The sequence below is a fragment of the Sander lucioperca genome, chromosome 13, assembly GCF_008315115.2.
Source record: "Sander lucioperca isolate FBNREF2018 chromosome 13, SLUC_FBN_1.2, whole genome shotgun sequence".
Classification (NCBI taxonomy): Eukaryota; Metazoa; Chordata; class Actinopteri; order Perciformes; family Percidae; genus Sander; species Sander lucioperca.
The window spans coordinates 7,481,519-7,508,635 of NC_050185.1; the positions used below are offsets into that span (position 1 = coordinate 7,481,519).

At 40.1% G+C, this 27,117-nt stretch overlaps 2 protein-coding genes across 3 annotated transcripts; one reads left to right on the forward strand and one right to left on the reverse strand.

Moving 5' to 3' along the window:
* Positions 1-288: 288 nt before the first annotated feature.
* On the forward strand, positions 289-10,360 carry adora2b (adenosine A2b receptor). The gene is made up of 3 exons (XM_031310952.2): positions 289-485; positions 669-1,133; positions 8,901-10,360. Exons 2-3 carry the CDS (start codon positions 814-816, stop codon positions 9,634-9,636), a joined length of 1,056 nt encoding a protein of 351 aa, XP_031166812.1. The 5' UTR covers positions 289-485; positions 669-813; the 3' UTR covers positions 9,637-10,360.
* Positions 10,361-11,289: 929 nt separating this feature from the next.
* On the reverse strand, positions 11,290-25,824 carry zswim7 (zinc finger, SWIM-type containing 7). Of its 2 annotated transcripts, none has more exons than XM_031310953.2 (5): positions 25,643-25,824; positions 24,196-24,217; positions 21,608-21,710; positions 14,632-14,736; positions 11,290-12,626 (listed from the first exon to the last, which is right to left on the reverse strand). In XM_031310953.2, the coding sequence occupies exons 1-5, from the start codon at positions 25,725-25,727 to the stop codon at positions 12,516-12,518; spliced, it is 426 nt and encodes a 141-aa protein (XP_031166813.1). In that variant the 5' UTR covers positions 25,728-25,824; the 3' UTR covers positions 11,290-12,515. The 2 variants fall into 2 exon arrangements, with proteins under 2 accessions (XP_031166813.1, XP_031166814.1); XM_031310954.2 differs by lacking the exon at positions 11,290-12,626 and adding an exon at positions 13,032-13,697.
* Positions 25,825-27,117: the final 1,293 nt, after the last annotated feature.

Below are 27,117 nucleotides of genomic sequence, written 5' to 3' on the forward strand. Positions count from 1 at the left end.
TAAAACGTGAGTAAGTTATTTTGGTTGCTTTTGCCTCCGTGGGAGCAAAAACTCCGCGATTTAGCCATGATTTAAACCAGATGGAGCCGCGTGTCTGTGAGCAGTATGGACGCGCGTGTGTGTGCGCGAGCTGTACAAACTGAACCGTATTTAAAATGAAGGGAAAGCACGTGGAGGCGTTGTTGGAAGCGGTTTATTTGGCGCGTAATTACGCACGGCGGACCGGTGACGCTCGTTTGGGATTCCATCTGTATCACGCTACTTGTAACCACGCGCGTGTGGGTGTTAGGGGAGTGGCTTCTCTTTAAAACAGATTTTTTTTTTTGTTTAGTCTTGCGTTACCCCCTCCACTTCAAAACCGCGTTGGGAGGAAGTTGTGTGACACACTGCCTTTACTTTAGAAAAACAGATGCCGCTTCACGCTCCGCAAATCGCTCGCTGTAGATGTGAATAAACATCCAGAGACGATGTACAGGTCCATTAAGGTGAGCGAAAACAATGTTCAGTGACTTTCTATCTGTTTTATGTGTACAATTCTGCAGCAGGCGTGGAGGATAAATGCGTTATTACGCAGCTACTGCAGCTTTTGTCAACTTTGTGATGCAAGAACAGCACATTTCTACTTAAAAAAAAATGAATGTAAAAATAAATTCCTTTCTTTCCAACAGATGGCTGGTTCAGCAGCTCACACTTGTGGACTATTCCTGGATTACAGCAGAAAGACTTCTTTACTCCTCTGGGACTAGAAGCAGTGTTGTGGGGGACCGTCTTGTTCAGCCTGCAGGTTTTAGTCCTTTAACACACTTTGCTGAGATGAATACGTTGTACATCGTGATTGAAGTAGCAATTGCTGTTCTCTCCATATCCGGCAATATACTGGTTTGCTGGGCTGTCGCGATCAACACCACTTTGAAGAACGCCACCAACTATTTTCTGGTGTCTCTGGCTGTGGCTGATATTCTGGTCGGTTGCCTCGCCATCCCCTTTGCCATAACCATCAGCATCGGCATACATCTGGACTTCTATGGATGCCTCTTCCTGGCCTGTTTTGTCTTGGTACTGACACAAAGCTCCATCTTCAGCCTTCTTGCTATTGCAATTGATAGATATCTGGCCGTCAAAATCCCTCTGAGGTGAGTTTATTTATTTTTTTATCACTATTGTGGAATTAATTTGAAAATTCTTTAGCTGATGAAAGTTGTTTTTCCTATTTGCAAGATAATGGTGAAGATAGTGAAGTGAACCAATGACTGTAACTTAAATTGAGAGTGTGCTGGCTGAATAATCACTTGGTAATACACAGTAGAACTCCAAAGATGATTCGATTAGTTGTCAACTATTAAATTAATCGCCAACTATTTTGAAAATTGATTAATCAGTTTAAGTCTTTTTTAATGAAAGAAATCTCATCTTCACTCCTCTGTACAACTAAATATATTTGAGTTGTGGACAAAACAAGACAATTTAGATGTCATCTTGGGCTTTGGAAAACACTGATCGACATTTTTCACCATTTTCTGACATTTTATAGACAAAACCAATCGACGAATCGAGAAAATAATCAAAAGATTAATTAAAAATGAAAAGAATCATTAGTTAATAATATACACAGTGTGCCAAATAAGCAGAAAAACATTGAGTTCCTTTTCATCCTGTCCTTCATAAAAAAGCCCTAAATACTATACATGACTATAATATGTGCCCCCTATGGAACAAATTGAATATAGTATCTGGAAGATCAGTAGCAGCTCTGTGATCTCATGAATCCGTTTCCCGTGGAGCTTAATGCCTTGTGTAAAAATAGCAGGGTCAATATCTAAACTTGGAATGATAATCAGATAATGCCTCTCTAAACTTGAATTGAATCTAGTGTTAGAGACAGACTTAGCAAACACTTTGAAGTGATTGTTTTATCACCTTTATTGAATAATCTAAAGGCTTTAGATCACTGTATGCCACCTTTACATACAGTACATTGGTGACTTTCAGCAGTAGGAACACAATACATCTTTTCTCATCTGACACTTCCTCCAGTTTGTAAAAGATGCAAAGATCAGTCATGGAGCTGTTTGATGTGACACACCAGGAGAAACCACGGATCAATACCTGACCACACTGTGTCACTTCCATTGATCCAGTTGGCAAATACTCACTGCAGGGAGACAACAGCTACTGGTTGTGGCTCTGGTGGATGTTAGTGCTTTGGGATGTGCTGTCATTTCCATCTGGCTCAAATGCTGACAAGAAAGGACAGTTTGACACTAGTCTGGGATACAAGTTGTCCCCCACCAACCAAGTGGCTTGTAAAATCCCCATTTGTGCTTCTATATTTGACTCACGGACGGAAAACAAACCTCGATCTACCTTCTCACACAGAAAAAACTGACTTTAACTGCCTCTTAACCAAGGACACACTCAATTCAACACAACATTTTATAGTTTCCTCTGAAAGCCCAGCCTCACAACACACACATGATAATAAGACCAATGTGTATGCTCAGCTCAAATTACATGTCCACAGCGATGGCTTGTGTGTGTGTTTGCGTGTGTGTGTGTGTGTGTGTGTGTGCGTGTGCGTGTGTGTGCGTGTGTGCGAACGTACATGTGCTTGGCCAGTCCGCAGGCCTTTGAGGCTCTTAGATCAATGTGTTTTCACAGATGGTTTTAGTGGAAGTGAAAGGCCAAAGCCAGATGTTTTAAACCCCATGAGATGACAGCCACCCACTCAATGCTCTTTTCAAGCCCCTGTCTTCCCTGTTTGCCGTTCTCAGAAAAAAGCCCCGATTTTGTCCCTCTGTCCTGTTGGGGCTTTAAAATAACCTTTGGCACATCAGAGAACTCAAAGAGTCATCCCCACCCACACCAGCAGCACTGCCTCAGTGTGGGCAGGAAAAGTGGGCAACATCATTTTATGAACAGTTTAGGAGTCTTCCTGTCTTCGTTTGAGCACATGTAAGGGTGTTGTTGGTATGGTACCAGGCCGTCCTTGATGGAAGTCCGTTTTATATATATATATTATATAATAATAAATATAGGAAAGATGACATCTGATCCACATTAATCGGTATCGAAAATGACGCAACACAGAGTCCAGGTGGAAATATGCTTCACGATGCAGACACACAGTGAGGCATGCATCATCCTCACACTTTTAGTGAAGCATACATTATCCACAACAGAGTCCTGAAATGAACAGCTGTGGAGACTAGACAATAAAGTGCAGTGTGCTATAAAAAAAGGACATCTGATGAAGGAGGTTAATATTGGTTACAAATGTGTTTAGGTTCCCCAGTCATGTAGGGTAGAGTTATGAGTGTTGGCAGCTTGTCTTGAAAATAAAATCTCAAGATTTCCACAGACTCAACCCCATCTGCTCAGTTAGAGAGTCTCGTGTAACTCTCGATAAAAAAGCACATTTCCCAAAATGTCAAACTATTCATTTAATAATCAGACAATAATCATTTGTTTTGCATTTTTTGTATGGACTCAGTGAACAGTAGGTGTGAAGAGTTTACATTCTGACATGGTTAGTATGAAAGCATCTGCATTTGTGATGTTTCTCCACTCATTCACTCAGGTTTGTTCTTTGATTTGTCAACCTGTTTATATATCTGTTAGAGCCACCTACAAACTTGTGTTTCAATGTTTTATGCTGAGAGCTGTTGTAAGTTGTTTAGGTTAGTGTTGTGCTGTTAAGCCAAAAACACAGCATCTATTTTCTAAAAGGAGGAAACTACCTATTTTTTCATACTTCAAAAATAGATTTTGAGGGGTCACTTTAGTAATGTGTTGTTGAGTTTGGCAGCAAGACAGTGTTACACACCAGGAAGCCAAGTTCAACTTTCCAATGAAAATGTACAGAGAGATTATATCTATATTTACCTTTCCCTCTTCTGTCAAAACAATTAATGCACGATCACATCTTAAACAGACCGTGAAAGCAAATTCATATGTGTTTACATGGTTTTATTAGTGTGCCTTTACAATGTTACACAACTTTTCGCTCACAAATACAATTCATAATGCAAATGCTGTTCAGCTCTGTTTGCACACACACTGACAAGCGAGGTAAAACAAACACAAAAAAAATCCCCCCGTGATGTCAGTGTGAACGTCCACCTGTTAGACTGTTTAAAGCAGGGCTGCGGAAACTGCCGGACATTTGAGCGGAGGTTGTGAGCGGTCAGAGTGTGTGTGGCCTGGCAGAGGTCTGTGGCCCCAGGCGGAAGCACAGCGACAGAGAGAAGAGAAAGGGATGTATGGAGAATGGAGCAGGGGAAGAAAGCAAAACAAAGATAGATGCCAGCGTGCTGTCGTCATGCCAGAACTAATCCATTCAGCCGCTCGCCCGTTCCCTGCCTCCAAACAGAAAGAGAGGGTGGGAGGTGATGTGCAGGAGTTGGACCCTCTGGGAAATGGAGCCTGTGCGGCCTGCTGTACTTGTGATTGACAGATAGAGGGAGTAGAAGATGGAGAAGAACAGGGAAAATGTGTGGAAACGTGACAAGGTCATGGTGAGCTCTGGAGCTTCCTCTCCTCCCTCACTGCCACCCGGGGCGACCCGCAGAGGCTCGCAGGACAGTGGCGGAGATGGCACACCACTGATGAATAATTTACTGTTGGGAATATTACAGTTATTATAACACAGGGCTGTAGACTGTGCTAATGATTAAAAAGCGTCCTTTCAGTAGCATTACTTTTATTTTACTAGCAAATTCTCTGCATCTGAAACCAGACTTTAATGACACACTTCCTGCCTGCGCTATCAAGCTCAGAGGGAATTGCTGCCAGTTGAACCCACTTCCTCATAGCCTGGCTTCATTCTTATCTCTTGCAGCCTCTTCTGGGATGGTTTTATTTTATCGTTTTATTACGCCTTCGCGCCGGTCGACAGCTGTGGCCAGAAGCATTATGTCTTCGGATTGTCTGTCCGTCTGTCCCATTCTTGTGATTGTGAAAACTAGGAAATACTGGAAGGAATTTCTTCACGTGGCTCAAACGTCTAGTTGGACTCAAGAATGAACTGATGATGATGATGATGATGATGATGATGACGATGACTGTAACCTCATAAAATGCGTTTTTGGCCATAACTCAAGAATTCCTACACTAATTATGACAACATTTCACACAAATGTCTAATAGGATAAAATGATGAAGTGATGACATTTTATATCCTCAACTTCACTGTGACATCATTATGTTATGCAAAAAACGCTTTTCTGTCCATTATTCAACGCCATAACTCAGGATAAGAGTTAAGATCACATTAAGGATATATGAGATGAGGATAAGATCACATTTAAAAAAACAAAAAAACAATATCCATATCCCCATGTACATTCAAAGAGTTATTTCTTGCTGTAACCATTCCTTGTGTCCACAGTGGCTGTGAAAAGATGCCTTCATAATTCAAATAAAATGTAAATGATGGGGGACAAAATCCACAGCCCTCGTTCTGTATTGTAAAGTTCAGCTGAAGCTAATATGCTAATATTGGAGTAACGTTGGGGAGGGATTGCTTCACAGCCTGTATGGACAGGAGGAACAATTAAAACTAATAACGCTTTTAATGTACACATGGGCATGTGAGTATTGTAGTACGTCATATTCTAAAAAAGTGAACCTATTCGTAATTTTTTTACTTTTTAGCATTTATAAGCTAACCTTTGTTCATAATCACGGTAATCTACAAAATATGGCTGAAGCATGAAAAGTAAAAGTAAAAGTTCCTTTTCACGGACTTGAACAGAGACAACAAAGCACTCCCTGCAACCTCATGGTTTAATGATGAGGTATATAACTGATCATTATTACAATTGCAAAAGTCACATTTGAAGTGCTGATATCAACATCATAATGTAGCACTGCTAGCTGTTTCTGCAATATGAGCCATCACTGGACAATATTCTGCACTATACATATTTATTTATTTATTACTCATGTTACCTTGAACTGTGCAATATTTGATTTCTATTCATCCGCACCTTACTCATCTGTATATCTGTGTTTATATACTGTGTTTATAGAAGGGTGTTTATTGTGTAAATGTTTGTTGTATTACTATTATTATTATAACTCATTCTATTTTTTCTATTTCTTATACTTTATGTATATTGTTTTCCTATGTCTACTTAATGTGTATTTGTATTATTCTGATGTGTGTACATTTTTTCTTTTGAGTTGCTGAATTTCCCCAGTGCGAGATTAATAAAGTCTTATTTTATATGGTGTGATCATTGTCTGTGCGCAGTTGTAGACAGATTATTTGTGGCAGACTGGCTTGTGTGTGTGTGTGTGTGTGTGTGTGTGTGAGTGTGAGTCACTACCATGCGGTTGTTCGCCTGAATCACTTTGAGGAAACAGCCCATTTTGCTTCAAGCGCTGTTTATATGATGGGGATAGGCAGGACCACAGTTTTATGAGTCACCCCTTCATCTCCATTCGCAGCCTCCGTGCACCTGCCGTTCATAATTTCATACCATATTTCAGCGAGGCGATAGCTTTATGTGAAGCATGCTGAATTAGTTTAAATTTGATCAATCGAACACTCAACATTCACAGTTTCATTACTAGTGAAAAACATCAGATGGACCTAGTATTACAGTGTAGGCATAAAACTAGAAAAAAAGAACAAAGCTGAAATATTACAAAAGTGAAGACAGAAAATGTATTTCAGTGCTGTTTCATTTTCAAGTCTCCATGCTCTATTGATGTTGCTGTTTACAGTATCTGAAGCAGGTTGTGAGATGTGAGCAGACTTAATGCTTTCATTTAGCAGCTGATAATGTGCTCGGGGGTAACATTAAAATAAGTCTATTAAGTCTGTTAGTGTTGCCGTTCGTATTTCAACAGAAAATGGAAATTATATGGAAAGTAGTGTAGGATGTGACTTCCTTAATCTATCTATTTTCCTTGCTTTACTTTTTTTATTTGGGGGTGTAGTTTCCACTGGTAGCAGAATCCTCCCCCAGGTGAGACAGTGCACTAGGATGGTACAAGTCCAGCTAAACTCATCTAAGGTTCATTCATTAGGATTTTCTTTGTTCAAATCAATTTGAAACAAACACTGAAACTGCTCTGGTGCATTTGTGCGCTAGCATGAAGCTCCGGCATCTGGATGTCATTAGGATGTTTAGTGTTGTTAACACACACTGTTACATCTTGTTAGGGAATCAAACCTGGAAACCAAACAACCCAAACGTAATTGTTAAAATGAATTTGGTAGCTTTTCCAATAACTGCCAACACTTTGAAGCTGATCTCTGTCTATTTTTGTTTGATTGTGCTGTATTGAGGTTTTTGTGTTTTGTTGTGTGTGTTTTTAGCAATACAAGCAGAGTGGCTCTATAGATGGTCTGTCAATTATAGTCTCGCTTTGCCAGACCATCCACATGCTGCGGAGCGGAGGAGGGTCTGGCTAGTCCACACAGCATTCCGGGATGGGAGGAAAAACATGCTCTAGTTTATTGGCAATTCCTTAAACCAATCGTCATGGGAGGCGCTAAGCTCTGCACAGACCCGCTGTAAAATAGTTGTGTGAGAGAAAACTCAGATTGGACAGATAGTCTAGCTAGCTCTTTCAATTTACCCTGCAGAGATCTGAGGAGCAGTTAACCATAGTCGTCATGAATTCACCAGAGTTTAAAATTCCAACAAAAAAGAAAGCACAAGGAAACGGACATTGGCGAAAATACATGCATCCGGCGGAATTTCCTGCGGCACTGGAGCAATTCCGGAAGTGGAACGTCAAGGATACATACTAGACAATTGTGTCCACCACTTTAGTCCAGACTGAAATGTCTCCACAGTTATTAGATGGATTGCCATTCAATTTGTTCCCTTAAGGATAAATTCCTGCGAAACTAGTCTGGCATTGCCAGACCTTACTCCACAACGCTGTGTAAATCCTTACAATGATTCACCTAAAGAACCAAGCAGGCCTGCCTTGTTGCACAGCGGGCCAGATGTTCCGGCGATTATCCTGGAAATGAATCCAGATCCGTTGATCCAGACAGGATCCTAGCCTGGCTGTAGACTCTTGCCCTGCGTTGGCACTCCTGCTGCGCCCCCAGACTATAGCTTCATTAAAATGAATGAGAAGTCTGTATTGTTTCATGTCAGGCTAAAGTCCGCCTGAACTTAGTCTTGTTGTGGCTGTGGGTGGGGGATCAAATGCTTGTGTTTGCTCCTGTGTTTGTGTCATTGTCTTTTGTTGTTTGGTTTGAAAGAAAAAAAGGACTGTAATGACGATATTTCCTATAACACTTGAATGCACCTAATCATAGCAATTCACCATCCCACTTTATCATTCATAGTGTCTGATTCTTAGCCATTAATAGGCCAATGTGCATCCTGGTGCACAGAAGGAGCCACATTAGAATAATGTGATGTGCCAGTTAGGCCACACCAACAAACTGCACAAACAAAAGCCAACACCAGCTCTCTTTCTGCGAGCCAAACAAAGTTCAACATTCTCTGTGGGCCACTACTCCAGTGCATAACATTTTTTTTTTTATCAAAATATGCGGTGTGAATTTTGGCTCAACTCTTTTTCAGGACTGTCAAACTACTTCTTTAAGCCTGAAAGTCACTAAGTACTACTAAAGACTGGTCTGCTAGCTTTGAGCTTTGTTGGGATTTTGATTAGATATGCAGGAATGTAACACTCATCACAGGTACATAGGTAAATATTTACATCATAACATGCTTAGATCACAGAAAAATCATTTGGTTTTGCTTATATACTGTAAAGTTTGCACTTTGTTTTGTTGCTGTATTTGTATCTGTTATAGCTGGGCTGTACTTGATCCCTAGAGCCTATTTTGAGTGTGAGATTTGTCCCAAACTTCCACATTGGGAACATTATTGAGATGGTAACCTCTGCTGTGTTTTCTCCAGGTACAAGGAGTTGATGACAGGAAAGACCGCCAGAGAGATCATCGCTATTTTATGGATCCTCTCCTTTGTCATTGGCCTCATCCCCTTCTTTGGCTGGAACTTGAAGTACTCAAGCTGCTGGCCCAACAGCAGCTCTGGGGCCGACAACACTACAAACGCTGGCTTGAGGGAGGGGATGAGGGGCGGAGAAGACTTACTACAGAGCTGTCATCTCAAGTGCTTCTTTGAGAGTGTGGTCGACATGCACTACATGGTCTACTTTAATTTCTTTGCCTGTGTGCTGCCGCCACTGCTCATCATGCTGGGTATCTACCTAAAGATCTTCACCGTGGCCAGGAAGCAGCTGAGACAGATCGAGCTCAAGTGCGTGGGCAACGGGGACAGCCATCACCACGGGCTGCTGCAGAAGGAGATCCGGGCCGCCAAATCCCTCTCCATCATCGTGGGACTGTTCGCCATCTGCTGGCTGCCCGTCCACATCCTCAACTGCCTCACGCTGTTTTACGAAAAGCTGCAAAAGCCAGAGGTTGTCATGTATGTGGCTATTATTTTGTCTCATGCCAACTCTGCAGTCAACCCCATCATCTATGCTTACCGCATCCAGGACTTCAGGAACACCTTCCGCAAGATCCTGGCCAAAAACTTCCTGTGCCGCAGGGAGGAGCTGTACCTCAGCTCCAACGGCAGCAGACGCAACAAAGACCAGATTCACATGACCATCGACCCTCTGCTATAGAGAGAGTCGTGACTGAGGGGGGAGTATTATCTGTGTCAGCTCTCTTGTTTCAGTCTTGAATTTTGTTTTCAAAAGGTTTATAATGTTTACAGAACAAGGGTATGATATGTGAAGATGAACCGATGTCAAACGCGCCTTGAATGTGGACATTTATTTATGAATCAGGGGTCAAGCAGTGAAATGTTGAATGGCGAGTCTTACATAACCTTTGCATTGTGAAGGATTTCTGATTTCATTTTTTTTTTTAAACATGTTGAAGCTAACTGGATTTGTAGGACTGGGAACAGGATCCAAACTATATTGTATAATGCTATTTATCATTCTGAATCCACCCTGTTACAACTCCAAACACTCTTTTTTGCCCTGCTATTTTATATTGTCAACGTTGAGTGCCAGTGTTTATAAATGTATTTATTACAATACCTTATCTTTTGAGAATGTAAAGATCAAAAAATGTTGTGTGGCTGGATCTGTCATTGTGGACCTAGAGAGGTACAATGGTAGTAGGCTACATCTGTGGTTACTTTTGCCTCGTGGCCCTTTAAAATAAATTCATACTTATGACCATCACAGGCTCAAAACACAGAAACAAATTTATCAACACAATTTTCTTTGTATGGCAGAAATGTTCTTTAGCTGTTGCTTAAACTAAGTGCCAGTGTTGTTCTGCTGCTGCGCGAGTGAATCCTCCACAACAAAATGTGTGTATAGGCAGAGGGACACAGTAGTCTACAGAGGGATCAAAAAACAGGGACTCATACATATTAGAAAATCCCAACAACTAAATAGAAAAAAGGGGAAAAAGCAAACAAACAGGAAAAACAGAAATGCCACAGGAGTCACAGAATTATCTTATAAGTGGCCCCTGTGGCTAAGAGCCAGAGAAAAGTATTTTGGCGGCTACTAGATGAACTGCATGATTTGATTTATGCACACCCAGACATAAGAAGTAGTTTAGCAAAACACATCTGCGGTGGTGCTCCATATAGTTTCCATGTTAACATTTCATAAGACAAAAGCTCAGGAAGTGGGAAACTGATTGTACCATTTATAGAAATATGGCATCTGCACAGCTGCATTGTTTTGAGCCAAGTAATGACATACTGAAAGTAGACAAGCCAATGTCAAATTTGATCTTTCAAATAAACGCCATTTCCGTTATATCATCCAAGCCTCTGGTACACATTATTTAGTGGTTTGCATCAAATAAAACACCATTACTTTGATTCAGTTGATGTCATTTGCCTTAGGAGTCCAGCTGACAACTCCCCTTTCCCTCAGACCCAGTCTCAGCTGGCATCCTGAGGCTCTCATCTGCCTAGTCCACATGCTGCTGACAAGAGCTATTTCATTTAAGAATACAATATAATTTAAAGGGTTAAACTGCCAAAATATGTTGCACTGAGGACTCAGTTTAAACAATCTCCTAATAAGCCAACACTCCCTACTCTTCCGTGCTAGCAAAGATAGGTGACTGACAGATGACTAAGTTCAGTTGAACCCAAAAATAATAATATAATTTGTAAGTGTTGAACCAGGTAACACTAATGAAATGTTCTCCAAGAGGCAAACTCTTACTCCTTTGCACTCAACGGGTCTTGTATGCAGCATCACAGTGTGAGGCAACACAGCTGCTTTGCACCTGATGCTTTGCCTCTTTTGTGCAGGGGTTAGCATTGTTGTGCACGTTCCTGTGAGCTTATAAAAGTCAAGACAGGGTCCAGAGCTTATGAACCACAAGAAAAAAGGCCTCGTGAGTTTAATCAGAGAAAAGCAGAGTTTTGTTTGGAGAATCGTAATTTATGTGAAAGAAATGAGGTTGAATTTGGTCACCTGAGCGCCATCACTACACAAATGAAAACACATTGCACTGATATTTTCAATTATTTCCCATTTGGTGTGCTTTATTGGTGGTGTTGAAACATGTTGTGTTGGTGTTTAACAAGTGTTCTTAAGTTGAGCACTTGCCTCCACTGCTTGACTATGCCCCTCATTTGCCATTGTGTCCAGTGTACCACCTCTGACTAACTTCAAGGGCTAAATACAGGAGTGTGCCAAAGTTTTAGTACATTCCAATGGAGACATCTATACTGTAACTGCACTGTAATGTTATATTATTGTCTTTGTGGACTGATGTGTAAAAATAAGTACTGTAGGTGTCCGGCTTTCTACAAGCTATTGATTGATGTCAAACTATTGCCTTCTTTTGCGTTTTTAAAGGTAAGACGGACAATAACAAGTTGATCTAGTTCAACATTCCTGCCTTTCATTCCGAAGTACCTATCTGTTTGTGTGCTTTAGTGTTGTTACTAATCAGGAGAAACATCCACTGTGGTCAAGCTGATGTTCAACCTTTCCATAGGCCAGTCTTTCTTCCATTCAACAAAATTACAACAGCGAAACTGATACTGCTATTCAACATGATGCAATCTGTATGTATGGTGAATTATTTTGTTAATAAAGGCAATGTTTATATTGTTACAGATCAGTCTTTATTGCTTAGATTTCAACTTTATATCCTATGACAATTTATATTTACAAATCACACATTGGAAACATGCTTTTAAAATGTTTCTGAAGTCCCTTCAGCACGCAGATGCTTCAGATAACTATAACCTAAAAATAAAGCCGCACATACTTAACAAACAGATGTCGTTTCCCTGGAAACAGATAACATCTCTTCCGACGAAAAAATAAATAAAGCAACATCTGTAGTCATTCAAAGAGACAAATGAACAAGCAGAAACCATGGCATTGTTCCCATGCTCCAATCGTCTCTGCAGTTACCCAAAGTGTCCGTTCAAAACATTGGCTCTCATCCGAGAGGGTCCACGCGGGTGTGCTGCTCCACCTGCTGTACTGAACACACCTGGTGGGTGTCACAGGGCTTCCGTCCCGCTAAGCAGCAAGGACATCTGCTGATCTGACACGCTCTCCTGCTGAGTCCCACCCATGGCCTGACAAAGGTAGATGGCCAGGATGTGTTTGCACTGGGAGAAAAGAGCACAGAACCTGATTCCTTACGTGAACGTGTAAGCACCGATGTGATTGACACAGATATAAAAACCCTAATGATGCTTCAATAATTTTAATTCAAAGATCTCATGTAAAAAAAAGCACTTGGCCCTGACCTGCTGGAAATTTCCACTGAGTGAACTTTAATCCAAGAATAAAGCAAATGCCAGAGCTATAAACATTATTGTTAATAAAAAGCAGAGATTAAGAGGGTTATGAGTGTGTATTATTTACCAAATGGAGTGTTTATGTAAAGAATAAGATGACTCATGAAGCTAAATGTGTGTTCAATGACAAAAACCCCTGCAGTTGTGCATTTCTGTGCATGTGTCACTGAACACATTCATTATTACCAACATGTTAATCATTGACTTGTTTTCCCCCTGAGCCTATTCGATTAATTATAAATGAGATTTCCTCCACACTGACACGCCTGTGGATTCGTGTTTTACATAAACAATGAGCAAAAGTGTGGAGAAAAGGACAAAGGTACATCAAATTTGTTTACTAGCTTCACATGTCTGTGTGCTGTTGGTGGAAGAGCTCCTTTATCTGTCCTCTGACCTATTTGTCAGAGCAGTATAAACCTTGTTTGGCCTTTTCCAGTCATGTTGGAATCTATAGAGCCCTTAAATGAATAGTGTGGCTTCAGCGGGCAGGGACTGCAAACTGCATGGTCAAACTCATAGTCTCTTGAGTTTCGTATGGTTTTGACTTTGGGACTGGAGAGTTACAGTATGTTATTAAAATCTGATACAGCATAAGGCTTATCTTGCACCATCTATTAGCTTCCACACATGCAAAGACACAAAATTGACTCCAGCTTCAACTAGCTAGCTATAAAAGTTGCAGGAGAGTTTGATGAGGCAGTGAATAGTTTTTATTGTCTGTCTTCAGTGTGTTTTCATGGGGAATGATACCAGTAGCGCTGCTGCGGTCATGGGGAGTCTCCACGGTATGTTGCAGCTCTCTGTTTCTCATACTGATTTTAGCAGCATCCTCCAGGGAACCAAGTTTTCCTGATTCTTGGAGCAGGAGGCCGTTTGCTTGCAAATATTTAGAGCAAAAACAGCCAGTCAGAGTGGAGACACGACCTGACCACGATACATCTATTACACACATTTCAACATGTACCGTGTCTCACTTTTGACTGGGCGGCGGTTTTCTCCAGGATACACGCCTCACTGACGAGACACAATGGCTGTGAAACCGTTTTCTGTGTGTAAATATTCTGCTGTATTCACTGTCTACCATATACATATATTGTATGTGTTTCTGAGCTTTGTCTTCTTCTGTGTAGGGTCGGATATCATTTGAATACTAACAGGGATGTAATTTCCACAGGGGATCCAAAATCCTATATTATTTCAGGTTCCTGCTACATACAGACTACCCTATTGTCTGATAGGTGGAGATTGTACTTACAAGCGCTACACTACAATAAAAAAAAATACAACTCCTCTGCATGTTTTCTGTATTTTTCAGTCAATATTATCCTAAAACTATAGATGATGAACATGAATATTAAATATTAGTTATGGCAATAAAGGACAGTGCTCTTTTTTTAGTAGTGCACACTATCATAAAGTATCAACAGAAACTAAATGTGATTTTAAGTAGGATTCACGTTTTAAAAAGCCAGCAATTTACATAGCATTTCTACATTTTTTTAATATAAAATATGTAGAAGATTAATATGATATTTTAAATGCCGGAAATAGCTTCTTTTTTTGAAGAAGAAGAACCTCGACTTTTTGTGCCCTCCCCATTTCTGAAATCAAACCTACACCCTTGTTTCAGGACAGGTATCTCATGATACTGTTTGTGATATCTTACTTACTCTATCTTACTCTTTCTTTCATTTATGAACTGAAACAAAACTACTGTAAAGAAGAATACAAATCTGTATAAGAACTCAGTGCCAGTATTGAGGTTTGATATGAAGCCCAACCTGTGTGTAACAGTTAGTTTGAGACTCACCAGTGGGCCCTCATTTCTGCGGAGCACGGTGTAGGCGAAGGCCGGGCACGGGCAGTAGTGACAGGACACAAAGCAAGTGTACAAACGCCCCGAGGCTCCCATTACCTGCAACAGATTCATGTAAAGTACATGTAAATATGGGGGAATGCCTGAGTTTATTGACCTCATTTGAACGATCATACACAGAGTGAGTTGTCTCTTAATGAGGAAGGAGGTTCCCCAAACAACTCTGTTTGTACTGGCTGCCCGTTGTTTGTAGTGCAGCTCGCTGAGGAGCAGTGGAGACAGTAAAGGCATGAAGGAAAACAAGCTCCTCCCTGTATCCCAAATGTCGCTCAACTAGTCCAGACATGACTGGCTGAGATCAGAGAATTGAAGTAGTGAAGACATGAAGATGTTTCTGATTAAATCTCTCTTTTTTTCTCCTCCATCCCTCTCAACCTTAAACATCAGTGACACTGATCTGTGTTTTTGTTATTTTCAAAGAAATGGCAGAGCAGATTCCGAAAACAAATCCAGTGTGGCAGGGTTTACATTTTTATGATGTCAATTGAGGGAGCAAAAGCAGTATCAGCTCCAAATATCGGCTCAAGAAAATCAGCAGCTCGTATCGGTCATCGGCTAAGGCTGATGAAAAAAAAAATCGGTATTAACATCGGCACTAAAATCGATCCCTAGTCCCGACTCGATTGCCACTCTGCTACTTCAAATAAACTGATTTGGGTGGAATATCTCAAAGCCCACAGAGTCAGTCACTGTTTCAGAGTCACTACACCAGCTAATGTCACCTGGAGACATCATCATTTCAAGTCTTCATGCTGTGATTTCCAGCTTCCTTCTTTTTACAGTCCAAAATAGCTTGAATATCGCAACTTGTGTTCAGTTTTTGGGTGGACTCGCCTTTCAAATGTTTCATAGAAGTGGTAGGACAGTGGTTGGGTTGAAGGTGAGGTTGCTTCCACCATCAGCATCATCATCATTTCCCATTAGTTATTTGGAGGAGACAAGATAGAAACGATGCATTTTTAAACAACCTGTATGTGGTGTCTAATGGCCTCAGCTGACAGGACCTCCTGTCTGCGATGCTGATGCTCACTGCCAGCTATAGACAGTGATTTAAGTCTTGTCCACATGCACATGAGGACATTAAGTTGGTGGATTAGCTTGACACTTCGAAATAACTAATGCCTCCCAAGGTAGCAGAGCAGGTTCCATTATTCTCCAGAGCTTTGATAAATGACCTTTCCCTGTGACCTACAAAAGCAAAAACCTCCCATTTCTTTAATGTGACACTTCATTATAAATAAGGCACAAGAGAGACAATTACATGGACTTAAAGCCCCTTAGTAAAGATGGAGAAAGCAACATCAGCACCAGCAGGATCAGGATAGAAACAGTGCAACTGTGGAGACCAGGCCAAGGACCTCAACAGTTTCTTAAGAGCCAAGTTTATTGAAAACCAGCTCACACTTGGGCCCCTTTTGTTGCATGCTGTCATCGTGGATAATGTGGCTCTGCTGCAGTTCACACTGCAAAGCTGGCAGCTAACATCATCAACACACATAACAAACTTCCACTACCTGGCAGGGATGCAGGTTTCCTCAGAACGACACTATACATCAAGATCTGCCATTCAGTTGCAGCAACAGAAGGAACAGTGAGAGTTAAAACCTCGGCAAAGCTCTGTCTCTGCCTGAAATGCTGGCTCTCACGGGAATACTTCTCAGTAAGCCGCCATGAGCTGCAGGGCCAGGGCTGCCCTCTGTCCACTAGTTCCACACCACAAACAAGGATTCTGGGAAATTGAAAGCTCTGGGAAATCATTGAGATACACATATCTTTGGCTAACTAATACAGTATTAAAATGCTTCAAGAACTGCCCATCTCTCGTGTGTGCTAATGAACTACTTCAAGTGCTAAAATGCCTTCTTCCATGCCACATAAACATTCCTGCCAGGAGAATGGTTTGGCAAACTAATGCCAAAGATAAAATAAATGTAAGAGCCCTTTTAGCTGCCTTTCCTTACAACCAGACGCTTGCATTAGCACAGCATCATCACAACATCCCCTTTATCAACCTTATGAAGCCATTTGTGCTCTGTTGGCCACAGAAAAACAGGATATCTGAACAGCGAAGGTAAACTTTTTAACACGACAGGGAAACAAAAAAGAAGCAGCAAATGTTAGTATGGGGTGTGTGTATCAGTAAAGGTGCAGCACAGTATATTGTGTAGGGTTCCTGTGTGTTTGTGTATGTGTGTAGAGGGGAGTGGTTTAAAAGAAGAAAAAGAAGAAAAAGAGGAAAGAATAAAAATGAATTGTCTGGCAGTGGTGGGTAATGACATTCCATGGTCAGACCATTTTATGATATTATGTTTTGTCTTTATCTGCTATTTTTAATTTTCCTTTGTTTCCCAAACTTAGCTAGCATTTTTGTTTATGCTGCATGAGGCATTGGTTACGCTCCTTTAGCTGCCCCCAGACATACTGGGAGAAAGCCTGCTCATGTGGGGAGAGATGATTTTTAAATTGATGTCAAATGATCTGAGGCACAGAAAAAGTCATATTCCTAGCTGATATTTACTATCCTGCAACTGTACTGTCTGGTGAAGATCTCCAAACACGTTATTTTAGTCTATCAAATGTGAAAAGTCTTCAAAGTGTTTGTTTTGTTCAACCAACAGTCCCAAACCCAGAGATAAGCAATTTACTATTATGCAAAATGTGTTTGGCATTTTTGCCAGAATGAAAAATTATTAATAATAATTCATCAATCATATCATCATCAAACATCATTCATAATCCACCCAAGTGTTCGCGGTCATACTGTTGAGAATACACAACTCATTACTTCTGTTTACAACAGGCTGCGGTACACCATCACCTATTAAAAAGGTCACTGAACGTTAAGAATGAGATAAGGTTAAAAAAAATCCCAGCATGGAAATGCCAGGCTCTCATGAGTTACTCATTCCTTTTGAGGAAAAAGGAGACCAAATAACGTTGAGAACATGAGAAACTCTATTGTGTCCCACGGAAACGGCATATTAACAGGAAATTACAAAAAAATGACAGGATTTTGTTAATTTATCAACTACTTCAGCATCTCTGTGACACAGTGCGAAGAACTTAGCACGCAAGTCACGGTGCTTCCAGTAAACTCAACACTAACTGTTTTCTAAGAATAGAGTTTAATTTCAAACATGGGTCTGATGATTTCCTGGAAACCATTTGAGAAAACTGATTTCTGCTTTGTTAAAATTACTTTTTATTTAGAGTCTTGACAAGTGGGCAACTAATTGCAGTGGGGCTCTATTCTTAAATGAGCCACTGCTCCTCAAAATGTCGTCACTGCTTTCACTCTCAGAGGTTTAACAGCGTTCTTCTAACTCACAGTGCTGTCACATGCTGCCCAAATATAGTCTACCCTGAGGAGAAACATACAGCCGGATCCTCAGAGTGGCATCTTTAACTCCTTTCCTCCGACTTTGAGACCGGCTGTGATTACATTTCGCTGGAACTTGAATTATATCTTAATGCCATGCCATGTTTTGGTTCCAGATATTTAGGGTGGTAGAGCTTGGTTTGTTTCCAACAGCTGCTTTCTGAAGCACTCACTGTCGAGAACAAATTAAGAGTCAGAGAGCAGGGTAAGCTAAATATTTGTGGCATGGCTTTGAGACAGCATTCGCACAGACACTGTGTAAACTAAAGTCTCACTTAATGCATCACTAACAGTTAAAACATTAAACAGACCTGCCAAGATCACAGGAGCCACATTCACTACTGCTAATGCCACAAAAAAGTCTTCTAAGATGTATGACAAAAAGAAAGAAGAACATAGAGTGATTGATTGAAATCAGGTGCATTACTACATGATGTACAGTAAGCCCACTATTCTCAAAAGAGAGGTCTGTCCCTGCAGGTCAATGGAAAAGTTAACTTGGACAAATCTGAGTAGCTTGACAGGTAAAAATCAACACTCTAATTACTTAAAGCTATCCATAAAATACTCCATCATATGTAGGTTTGCCTTTGAAAACAACAAGTTAGCAATGTTCTGTTACATCTCATACATTTGATAGACTGGGTGAACAGTGATCTGTTGCAGGGTTTCACTGAAATAAGTATTTTCACAATTTGGAAAAGACAGCCCCTAATCGCTTTGAGATGAGAAGATCAATAGCACTTTAATGTCTTTACAGTAAATATGAAGCTACAGCCAGCAGCTATTTGAGCTTAGCATAAAGACTGGAAATAAGGAGAAACAGCTAGCTTAGCTCTGTTTGAAGCTAAAAAAATCTAACTTGTAACTTGTTGTTTATACACTCTAATTTTGTCAGATTAAACAATAAAGATTGAATGTGTTTATTAGTGATATATATATATATATATATATATATAAAAAAAACTTCAGACAGACAGTTTCATGGTATGAGAGTGGCATCATTCTTCACATCTAAGTCTTGGTAAGAAAGCGAATAAACATTTTACCAAAACGTTTGATTGTTTTATTTGCCATTAATCTGCAGCTGTGTGTGAATGGCCTATTCCAGTTACCTGGAAAGTGAGGTAGCGAGTGATGGTGGATCAGAAGGAGATGTAAAGAGGAGAATAAGCAAGGCAAGAGATGCATTTGGCATGATGGGGGCCATATGGAGAGCACATAACATCACACTCAAGACCAAAATACGGCTATTCAACTCAAGCATAAAAACCATACTCCTCTACGGATCTGAGACGTAGAAAACAACAAAGAACTTGTAGAACTAGAATTGATTATTCGTTACTTCTATGAAATATTTTTAAAAAGTAGAGAAAAAAGCCCATCACAACTTCTAAGAGGCCAAAGTGACATTCAACTGCAAAAAAACAAAAAATATATCATTTATCATCACATATGACGAAGACAAGAAGCTAATCCTCACGTATGAGATATAACAATTGCAGATTTGTTTTTCATTTGCGCTCTATGACAGACTGAGTTAGTACAAATAAGACATTTTTGGATTCACAGACCTCAATATTCAAAATCTAAACATTCCAAAGTGCTAAACATATTTTGGAAAGCGGACAAATGTATCAAGTTTAACGGGATGAAATTTAGGGGGGAAAGGTATTTTCCAGAAAAGAACAGAATAAAAATCGACTATTACATGAATCATTTCCAATACTGCTTGAATATATAATGTCAGACAGCTTTGAGGGACAATAAGTGAAACAGTTAAGACACCAACGATTGAGTTGAAAGTATCCCAGCAGAACAGAATCTATGTCTTTATTTAGCTGCATTGTACTTTACGGTTCCTTTCATAAAACTGTTTTTGCAGGGGCCTGAAGGAGTTTACAGGAAATATGTGCTCACAATGACCACAACCTCAGTGGGCTGCCTTGTTTCTCCCATCACAAGTCATTCTGCATCCTACTGAGATGTCCTTTTAACTTTGAGGACAGGATGACTCAAGTCAGTTCTTAGAGTATGGAGTAATAGCATTTCTTCAATTTGTTAATATTCTGTGTTTGTACAGGGCTTTTTAAAATATGCTTGGTGCCCACTCTATTATGTAACACAGTGTAGTGATATGTTTGTAATGAGATAATATATTATAAAACAGAATTATTAACAAAATATCAAACAGAAAACCTGAGCAAGTTAGGTAACACATTTTATTGTGATGAGTTCCTTTGAGTATCTCCTCTCAGTACCTCTATTATACAGTTATAAAATGTCACACATCAAGCTTAGCTTGGCATTCAATTAGCACACAATAGTGTAGTGTGCTTTTGTGAGCCATGCTGGGACTTGACTAATGGATGTGCCAAGGGATGAAAAGGATTCATTAAATTAAGCTCTAACAACCGACTGAGGTGATTTCTTTTTGCTTTCTTTAAAAACACCGCAAATGAAAAACCACAAGCTACAAACACTGTATTAATTTTGGTGATGCCTGTGATTCTCTGTGTAAGTTGAGAGGAAATCAAATGAGAGTCAGCTGACAGTTAACTGAAAGTCAACATTAAAGGGCCATACTGGGGAAAGAAGAAAGGAAGGTACTGAACACAGGAGGACACATAATGAACGAATGACTGATTGAATCAACCTCCATGAGGTCATGACGTCAGCAACTGCTGTCCTATTGTTTACCTGATAATATATAAGGCACTTTAAGAGTCCCTTGAGGGAACACCATGTTTGGGTCTTAAGTAAAGAGATCTGATTCTTTACATTGACATTGATTGTAATTTTTCGAGAGAACTAGAAGAAAATTCTCCAACAAAGGCTATCGTGGCACTGAACAGTGATCTAAAATGTTTTGCCTCATAAAAGATCAGCTGATTGAGTGGATTTTTGAGACAAGAGATCAAAGTATCTTTAGAGATAAAACTACAGTGCCCTAGCCTGGCATCGCTGTTGGAATGAGCAGTTCCAGACTAATATGCATTTGCGAATTAATCTGGAACCTCTTACGTCATTTTTGATTTCCAAACGGTGATATCAATGGCACAGACCAAAATGCCTCTGTAAACAATTAAATAGACCTACAACCAATCAGAGCAACGAAACGACATGGCGGCCTGGTCACAAACTTTCTTAAATTACAGCTTAACAGTACACTAAAATGTGTTTCTGAAAACCATTTAGGCGAGAGATATGCAATACAGTAATGCGAGATAAACGGTTGTGATTGGCCCATCCAGGTTCTGGCCGGCTGGGAATCTGTTTGAATGTTAGGGGGGGCAGACGTATCTGCCAGAGTAAATGAAACATAAGCTTGCAGATTCGCGTGGTTTCCAGGTTTGCCAGGACCCTAATTATGTAGCTTTTACTAGTTGGAAATTGTTTTGCTGTGGGAGAATGTAGATATTGTGGTAATGATTTAATGTTAGAATGCAAACTATTAATTTGTAGTATATACGCTGTGCAAGTAGGGCTTACTGTTTGTAAAGGCTTAGAGTTGACAGAAGTATGACAGACCTGGAATGCTTTGCGTCCGGTGGGAGATAACAGACAGGTGACTGAATGCTGGTCAACGAGGTCCAAAGCCTGCAGCGCACAAGGGCCAAAGACAAACTTCAACCTGAAAGACACAAGGAGGAAAACGTTAGAGGCGGGTAAGAGAAGTACAGAATCAGAATCAGAAAAGCTTTATTGCCAAGTACGTTTTTTACACATACAAGGAATTTGTTTTGGTGCTGTAGGTGCGCGTCACACAATCTCTAAATACAAGAGGGCTAAGAGAATCAATCACCAGAATATAACAATATAAGTATAAACATATTTACGCAGTATGTATTAATTAAAAAAAATATATAAAAATAGAAATAAAAATAAAATAAAATAAAATAAAAAGAGCAGCACAGCAGAGTAAGTACAGTGGCATGTAGAGCCAGAGGTGGAGGTGGAGTGTGGAGAGAGTCAGGGTGGGTTCTGGGCATTGTTGATAAGGCTAGTGGTGGAGGGGAAAAAACTATTCTTGTGGCGTGAGGTTTTGGTCCTGATGGACCTCAGCCTCCTGCCAGACGGGAGTGACTGTACACACATCCAGAACATGTTTTGTACTTTTGTACTCAAGTGTGTGTGTGTGTGTGTGTGCGTGTGAGTGAGCGTGTGCCTATGGTGGAGCTTCTCAATAAATAAACATGTTTTATCAGTCCTCTGTGAGCTGTGGACTTTTGGGGCTAGTGCTGATATAGGAACCAGCATATCTGCCTCTTTTACAGTGACTTCCTCCCTGTATGAGGGAGATGAGACACCAGGAAATACATGATGTGTGAATTACCACAGAGTATAATGAAAATACATAGACAGGATGTGGTTGTGTTGAACTACAGTAAGTTAAACCACGATGCCAGGAAACGCTTCAGTAAAAACACAAAGCAGCATCATGCCACTGTGTCTCAGTGCTACATCACTTTGGCAAATCCAGACAGTAAAAAACACTACACTTTACACCCACTCAGATTCAGCTGTGTGCAGGCCTTTTTACTTAGATCATAACTCAGACGGGGACGATAACTGCACTGTGTCTCAGTGTTACATCACTTTGGCAAATCCAGACAGTAAAAAAACACTACACTTTACACCCACTCAGATTCAGCTGTGTGCAGGCCTTTTTACTTAGATCACAACTCAGACGGGGATGATAACTGCATTGATGGATAGCCAAACTATGTCCCAGGAATTATTTTGCGTAAAAGACTTCAATTCCTGCATTCTGATACGGCTATATTTATGGCAAGGAAATAGGGCTGGACGATTTTGGCTAAAATCATAATCACGATTAATTGAACAAGTTACCTCGATTACGATTATTGAACGATTATTTTACATTTTTTTTCTTTTCTTATACTGTAAATATGTTCACGGTTATTTTTTCTAATGAAAGAGTGCATAATCCTATCGTTGTGATTCTAAAATAAGGAAACAACACACAGATAGCAATTAATGCTTATTTATTAAATATTTCAAACAACTGAACTGAAATCTACAACAGTAGATTTTACAATGAAATAAAAACGTCTTATAAAAAAGTAATTTAAGTTTTAATGTAAAAAAAAAAAAAGTTTCCTAAAAATGTAGAAAATAAATAATAAATGTCCATCGCAAGATTAACGGGAACCTGTGGTTAACTGTCTTTTCGGAGTTAAACTCCACAAGCGTGTCCTGTGGCTCGCCGGCCACACACACACACACACACACACACACACACACACACACACACACACACACACACACACGTCCACAGCGCAGCAAGCAGAGGCGGGGTCTGTTCTGAGTATAATAAAGCCCCGTCTGTGTTGAGCAAAACATTATGTGAATTACTACGAGAATGGATGTGCATTTAATATAGGAAAAGTGCACAAGTATTAGCATCATTTGTTGTTGTATGTGACGCTAAGGTCTAGTGACGATGCTATGACCGTTGCCGTGCTTGCGTCGCTCCCTTACCAGTCCCTATGGCCACTTGGCCAGTGGGAATGCAAACGGAAAAAAAGATTTTGGGGGAGAGTAGTTCTTAGAACTGCTTAGAAGTGTACTTTTCCTCTAAAAAGTACAAGTACTATCCGATCGGAAAGCACCCATGGTCGCAGACTAGACGGTGCGGAGTCACGTGACTACACACGCGGCGGCCGTAATATGTTTTAAGGGGAAAGTACATTAACACACAGTGGGCGGCCGCGGGAATATTAATAGGATTAAAAGACCGAAATAACCGACTTGGTAAAATTACGTGGGTAATAGGCTCTGAATTTCGGTTACGATTATTTTCCGATGAATCATCCAGCCCTACAAGGAAATCACAAAATTCTGGCGGCAGGTAACAATTCAAAATACAAAATATAATGGAAAATCATTACATTCAGTATTCCAGTGAGGGGGCTTCCACATCCGGGACATGGGCCCAGATAGACTACACTTGACCCCAAAGTCCAGTTGTTTAATCAGTAGGCCTATGAACAGGGCTTATAGTCACTTTTTTTCCCCAAGGAGCACCCAGCAAAAACTTTCTCTATGCAGGAAAAACCCTGGTTAATAAGGGGAATAATAAGATTGATACTTACGCAATAAGCAGGTCATCAGGAACTGCAAAAAAGAGAAAAATATGTTCAAATGTTACAAAAAAATCAATTCCACAGATTAAAGAGTGATGGAATGTATCTGGAATCTGTATTGAAGACATAAATCCAAAATGTAACACAGAGCAGCAACCACTCTACTTTGTGTTGATCTGCTAAGATGGCCTTGGAATGGCTCTGTGTCAACTATTCAAACCTGCAGTACTGTTAAGTCCCTAGACATGACTTCAGTATACAAATTAAACCAGCTCTTCTCGTAGCCAAAGCTTCTGTGCTCTTTGGTTTGGTTGTCTAAAAAATGGCCAAGTACAGGAAAACCACAACCGCTGCCTAATAGTAATAAAAGTCCATCAAGGCATACTAAGCAAAATTGGGATTTAGGGCTTGACAGGCATAATCCTTTATGGACAATATACATAACATTGTGGCATAACATTCCCATATTTTATGTAATGTCAGACAAAAACTGATCAGGGACAACTGTAATATATCATATCATATAGTGGGGGGTCTGGGAGTCCTCCCCCAGGGAAGTTTTGAGCATCAACGACTTCATTTCCTGTATTCGGATAAACTCTTATGCACCAATTTACGGTGAAAATACCTTTATTTAGCCTATGTGAAGAAGAAAAACACAGATGACAATTCAAAATATATCAAAATTACAATGCAAAGTATGTTACGTGTCATTGGGGATTTTTAAGTGGGTATATGGAAATCCTGGAGCTTTCTTAGTGTGTATACTGCGTATACCTGCGTATCAAGTAGACTACATCACTGGGTACATGCGTTACTGGGACACCTTACTGGGACACATGAAGAGAACTATTGTTTATTATTAGTACCACAGAGATTATCCAACTATGACAAGCAAAAAAAAGAAATCTGCTGTGGAAAAAAAACTATACCAGGACCCTGGAAGTTAACATCAAAATGGAATAGCCATTACTGATGTTATTAATTAAGCCTGTACATTTCCTGCAAAATGTCTGCTGTGAAAAAGGTCTATTCAGCCTATCAGTGCATGAAGCAAATTCTTATATACAGTCTATGGCATGAAGCAATAGGTGTGCTGCCCAGTGCTAACAGAAAAGAGGTAGAAATGTGTTACACAACAGCGCCTCCTACAGCCCAAATATTAAACTACATCGTTGTAAAACGCTGGAACATTAGGTCAAAATGTACCAAATGATGCACTAATGTAACTGTAAAGTGTAGTAACGACAGCTACGTTTTAATTAATGGAAAGTAAACTATTCATTCCTAACAAAGGATAAGTTAACATTAAGTTTGCACAGAAAGTCAAGCGCGTTTGTCACATTCTGCTACATTCACGTTAGTTAGCTAGCTAGTAATGCTACAGCTATTTTCCCATTAAAACTGTTCAGGGGTCAACTATCACATATATCTCTATTTACCACCCTCGTCTTACTTTGGGACGTCTCCTGGTATGTTTTTTTAATATCTCGGAAAAGCTGTTCGGCCACTGCAGGTAAAAATGAACGCATTTTCAGCATGGACGTATTATAAGATTTTCAGACCGTTTTGTTTCAGGAAATCAACGGCTCCTGTAGCCAATAAGGTGCAACCAAAATATTACGACTTCCGGCTCGACCGTTAGATTTCCTTCCAAAATAAAAAACTTAACATGAGGAACATAACTCAAGCGCAGTCATTGCTCAAGCGCATAGACTGTATACAGTCTATGCGTCTAAGCGTCGTATTTACACTGGGAGACCCCTGACTTTTTAAGCTTTGCAAACTGAGGTGGAGTAGTCATTATTTTAATGTTCCTGCTACCACAGAGGCACTTTTAGAACAGTGGCATACCTTGAGACATGTTTGACATGTACCTAGAGCAGGGGTGGCCAACCAGTTAGGTATAAAGAGCCACAAAAAAAAAACGCACCATAGCAAAAAGCCACACAACACATGCACGTCCACACTACAACAGCAACAGTGTCTTCCAGATCTAATGACAGTCATAATACATAGCAGTTTTCATAGTTTTTTTTCTCACTTAGATTGACTCAGTGGGAAACCTGACAGTCTTTGTTATCCACAATCCTTTTCAGGTCTTGCTTGAACTCGGTTGTGGCCACTCGAAGCAACTCTCTCACTCATCTGTCACTAAAGGGGCTTTCAAACAGTCGGATTCAGCAGTGAAAGGGTTAACGAGGAAGGTGATCTGTGGCCGCTGTTTTTCCTCAGGTTGCAGAATCTGTCCTCAAAACTCTGCTGCATTATTTTCCATTTTAAAATAATTGGCAAATGTATTGGCAGATGCATTCAAATGTGTTTTTTTTTTAACTTATCTGAAATACTGTATGTTTCAGAAAAGTTAAAAACAACAATCAACCAATGACACAGCCCCCAGCCACACAGTAAGAGCCTCACAGGAGCAGGCAAAGAGCCGCATACGGCTCAAGAGCCACAGGTTCGCCACCCCTGACCTAGAGCATTGTACATTGCTTTATACCTATGCTTAATACATGTATATCTTAAATGTATTAATTTTCAATAATACATTTAAGTTAAATAGTCTTTGTATGTTAAAGACAAGCAAGACCCAGACAGATGTATATTCATGCTATTTTCAGAAAAGCTATCAATGTGCCACTAGACAACTGACATGTATGTTAATGCCAAGCTATAGGCCTACTTTGTTTGTCATACTATTTTGATTCACTTGTGTTGCCCTATAAAGCACCAGTTTTGTGACTCTCCAATTAATTTTTCATTATGAGGTAATGACATTAGCTAAAAAAAAAAAACCCTGTCAAGACCAATAATTTCTTGCTGTATATCTGGTATTGACTCATCTCATAGTCCGTTGCAGTGATAAAGCAGTATAAGTTGTTGTCAGGAGACATGAGATCACCGGAACTAGGTCTTTTCACAGGGGCA

Bases quoted from the DNA above. Each gene is read 5' to 3' on its own strand.
- zswim7 (XM_031310953.2), bottom strand. From the start codon at position 25,727: ATGCTGAAAATGCGTTCATTTTTACCTGCAGTGGCCGAACAGCTTTTC. The intron at 21,711-24,195 runs GTAAGTATCAAT...TGTGTCTTTCAG, and splicing joins CCTGATGACCTGCTTATTGC to GTTGAAGTTTGTCTTTGGCC. The intron at 14,737-21,607 runs GTCTGTCATACT...AATCTGTTGCAG, and splicing joins CCGGACGCAAAGCATTCCAG to GTAATGGGAGCCTCGGGGCG.
- adora2b (XM_031310952.2), top strand. From the start codon at position 814: ATGAATACGTTGTACATCGTGATTGAAGTAGCAATTGCTGTTCTCTCC. The intron at 1,134-8,900 runs GTGAGTTTATTT...TGTTTTCTCCAG, and splicing joins GCCGTCAAAATCCCTCTGAG to GTACAAGGAGTTGATGACAG.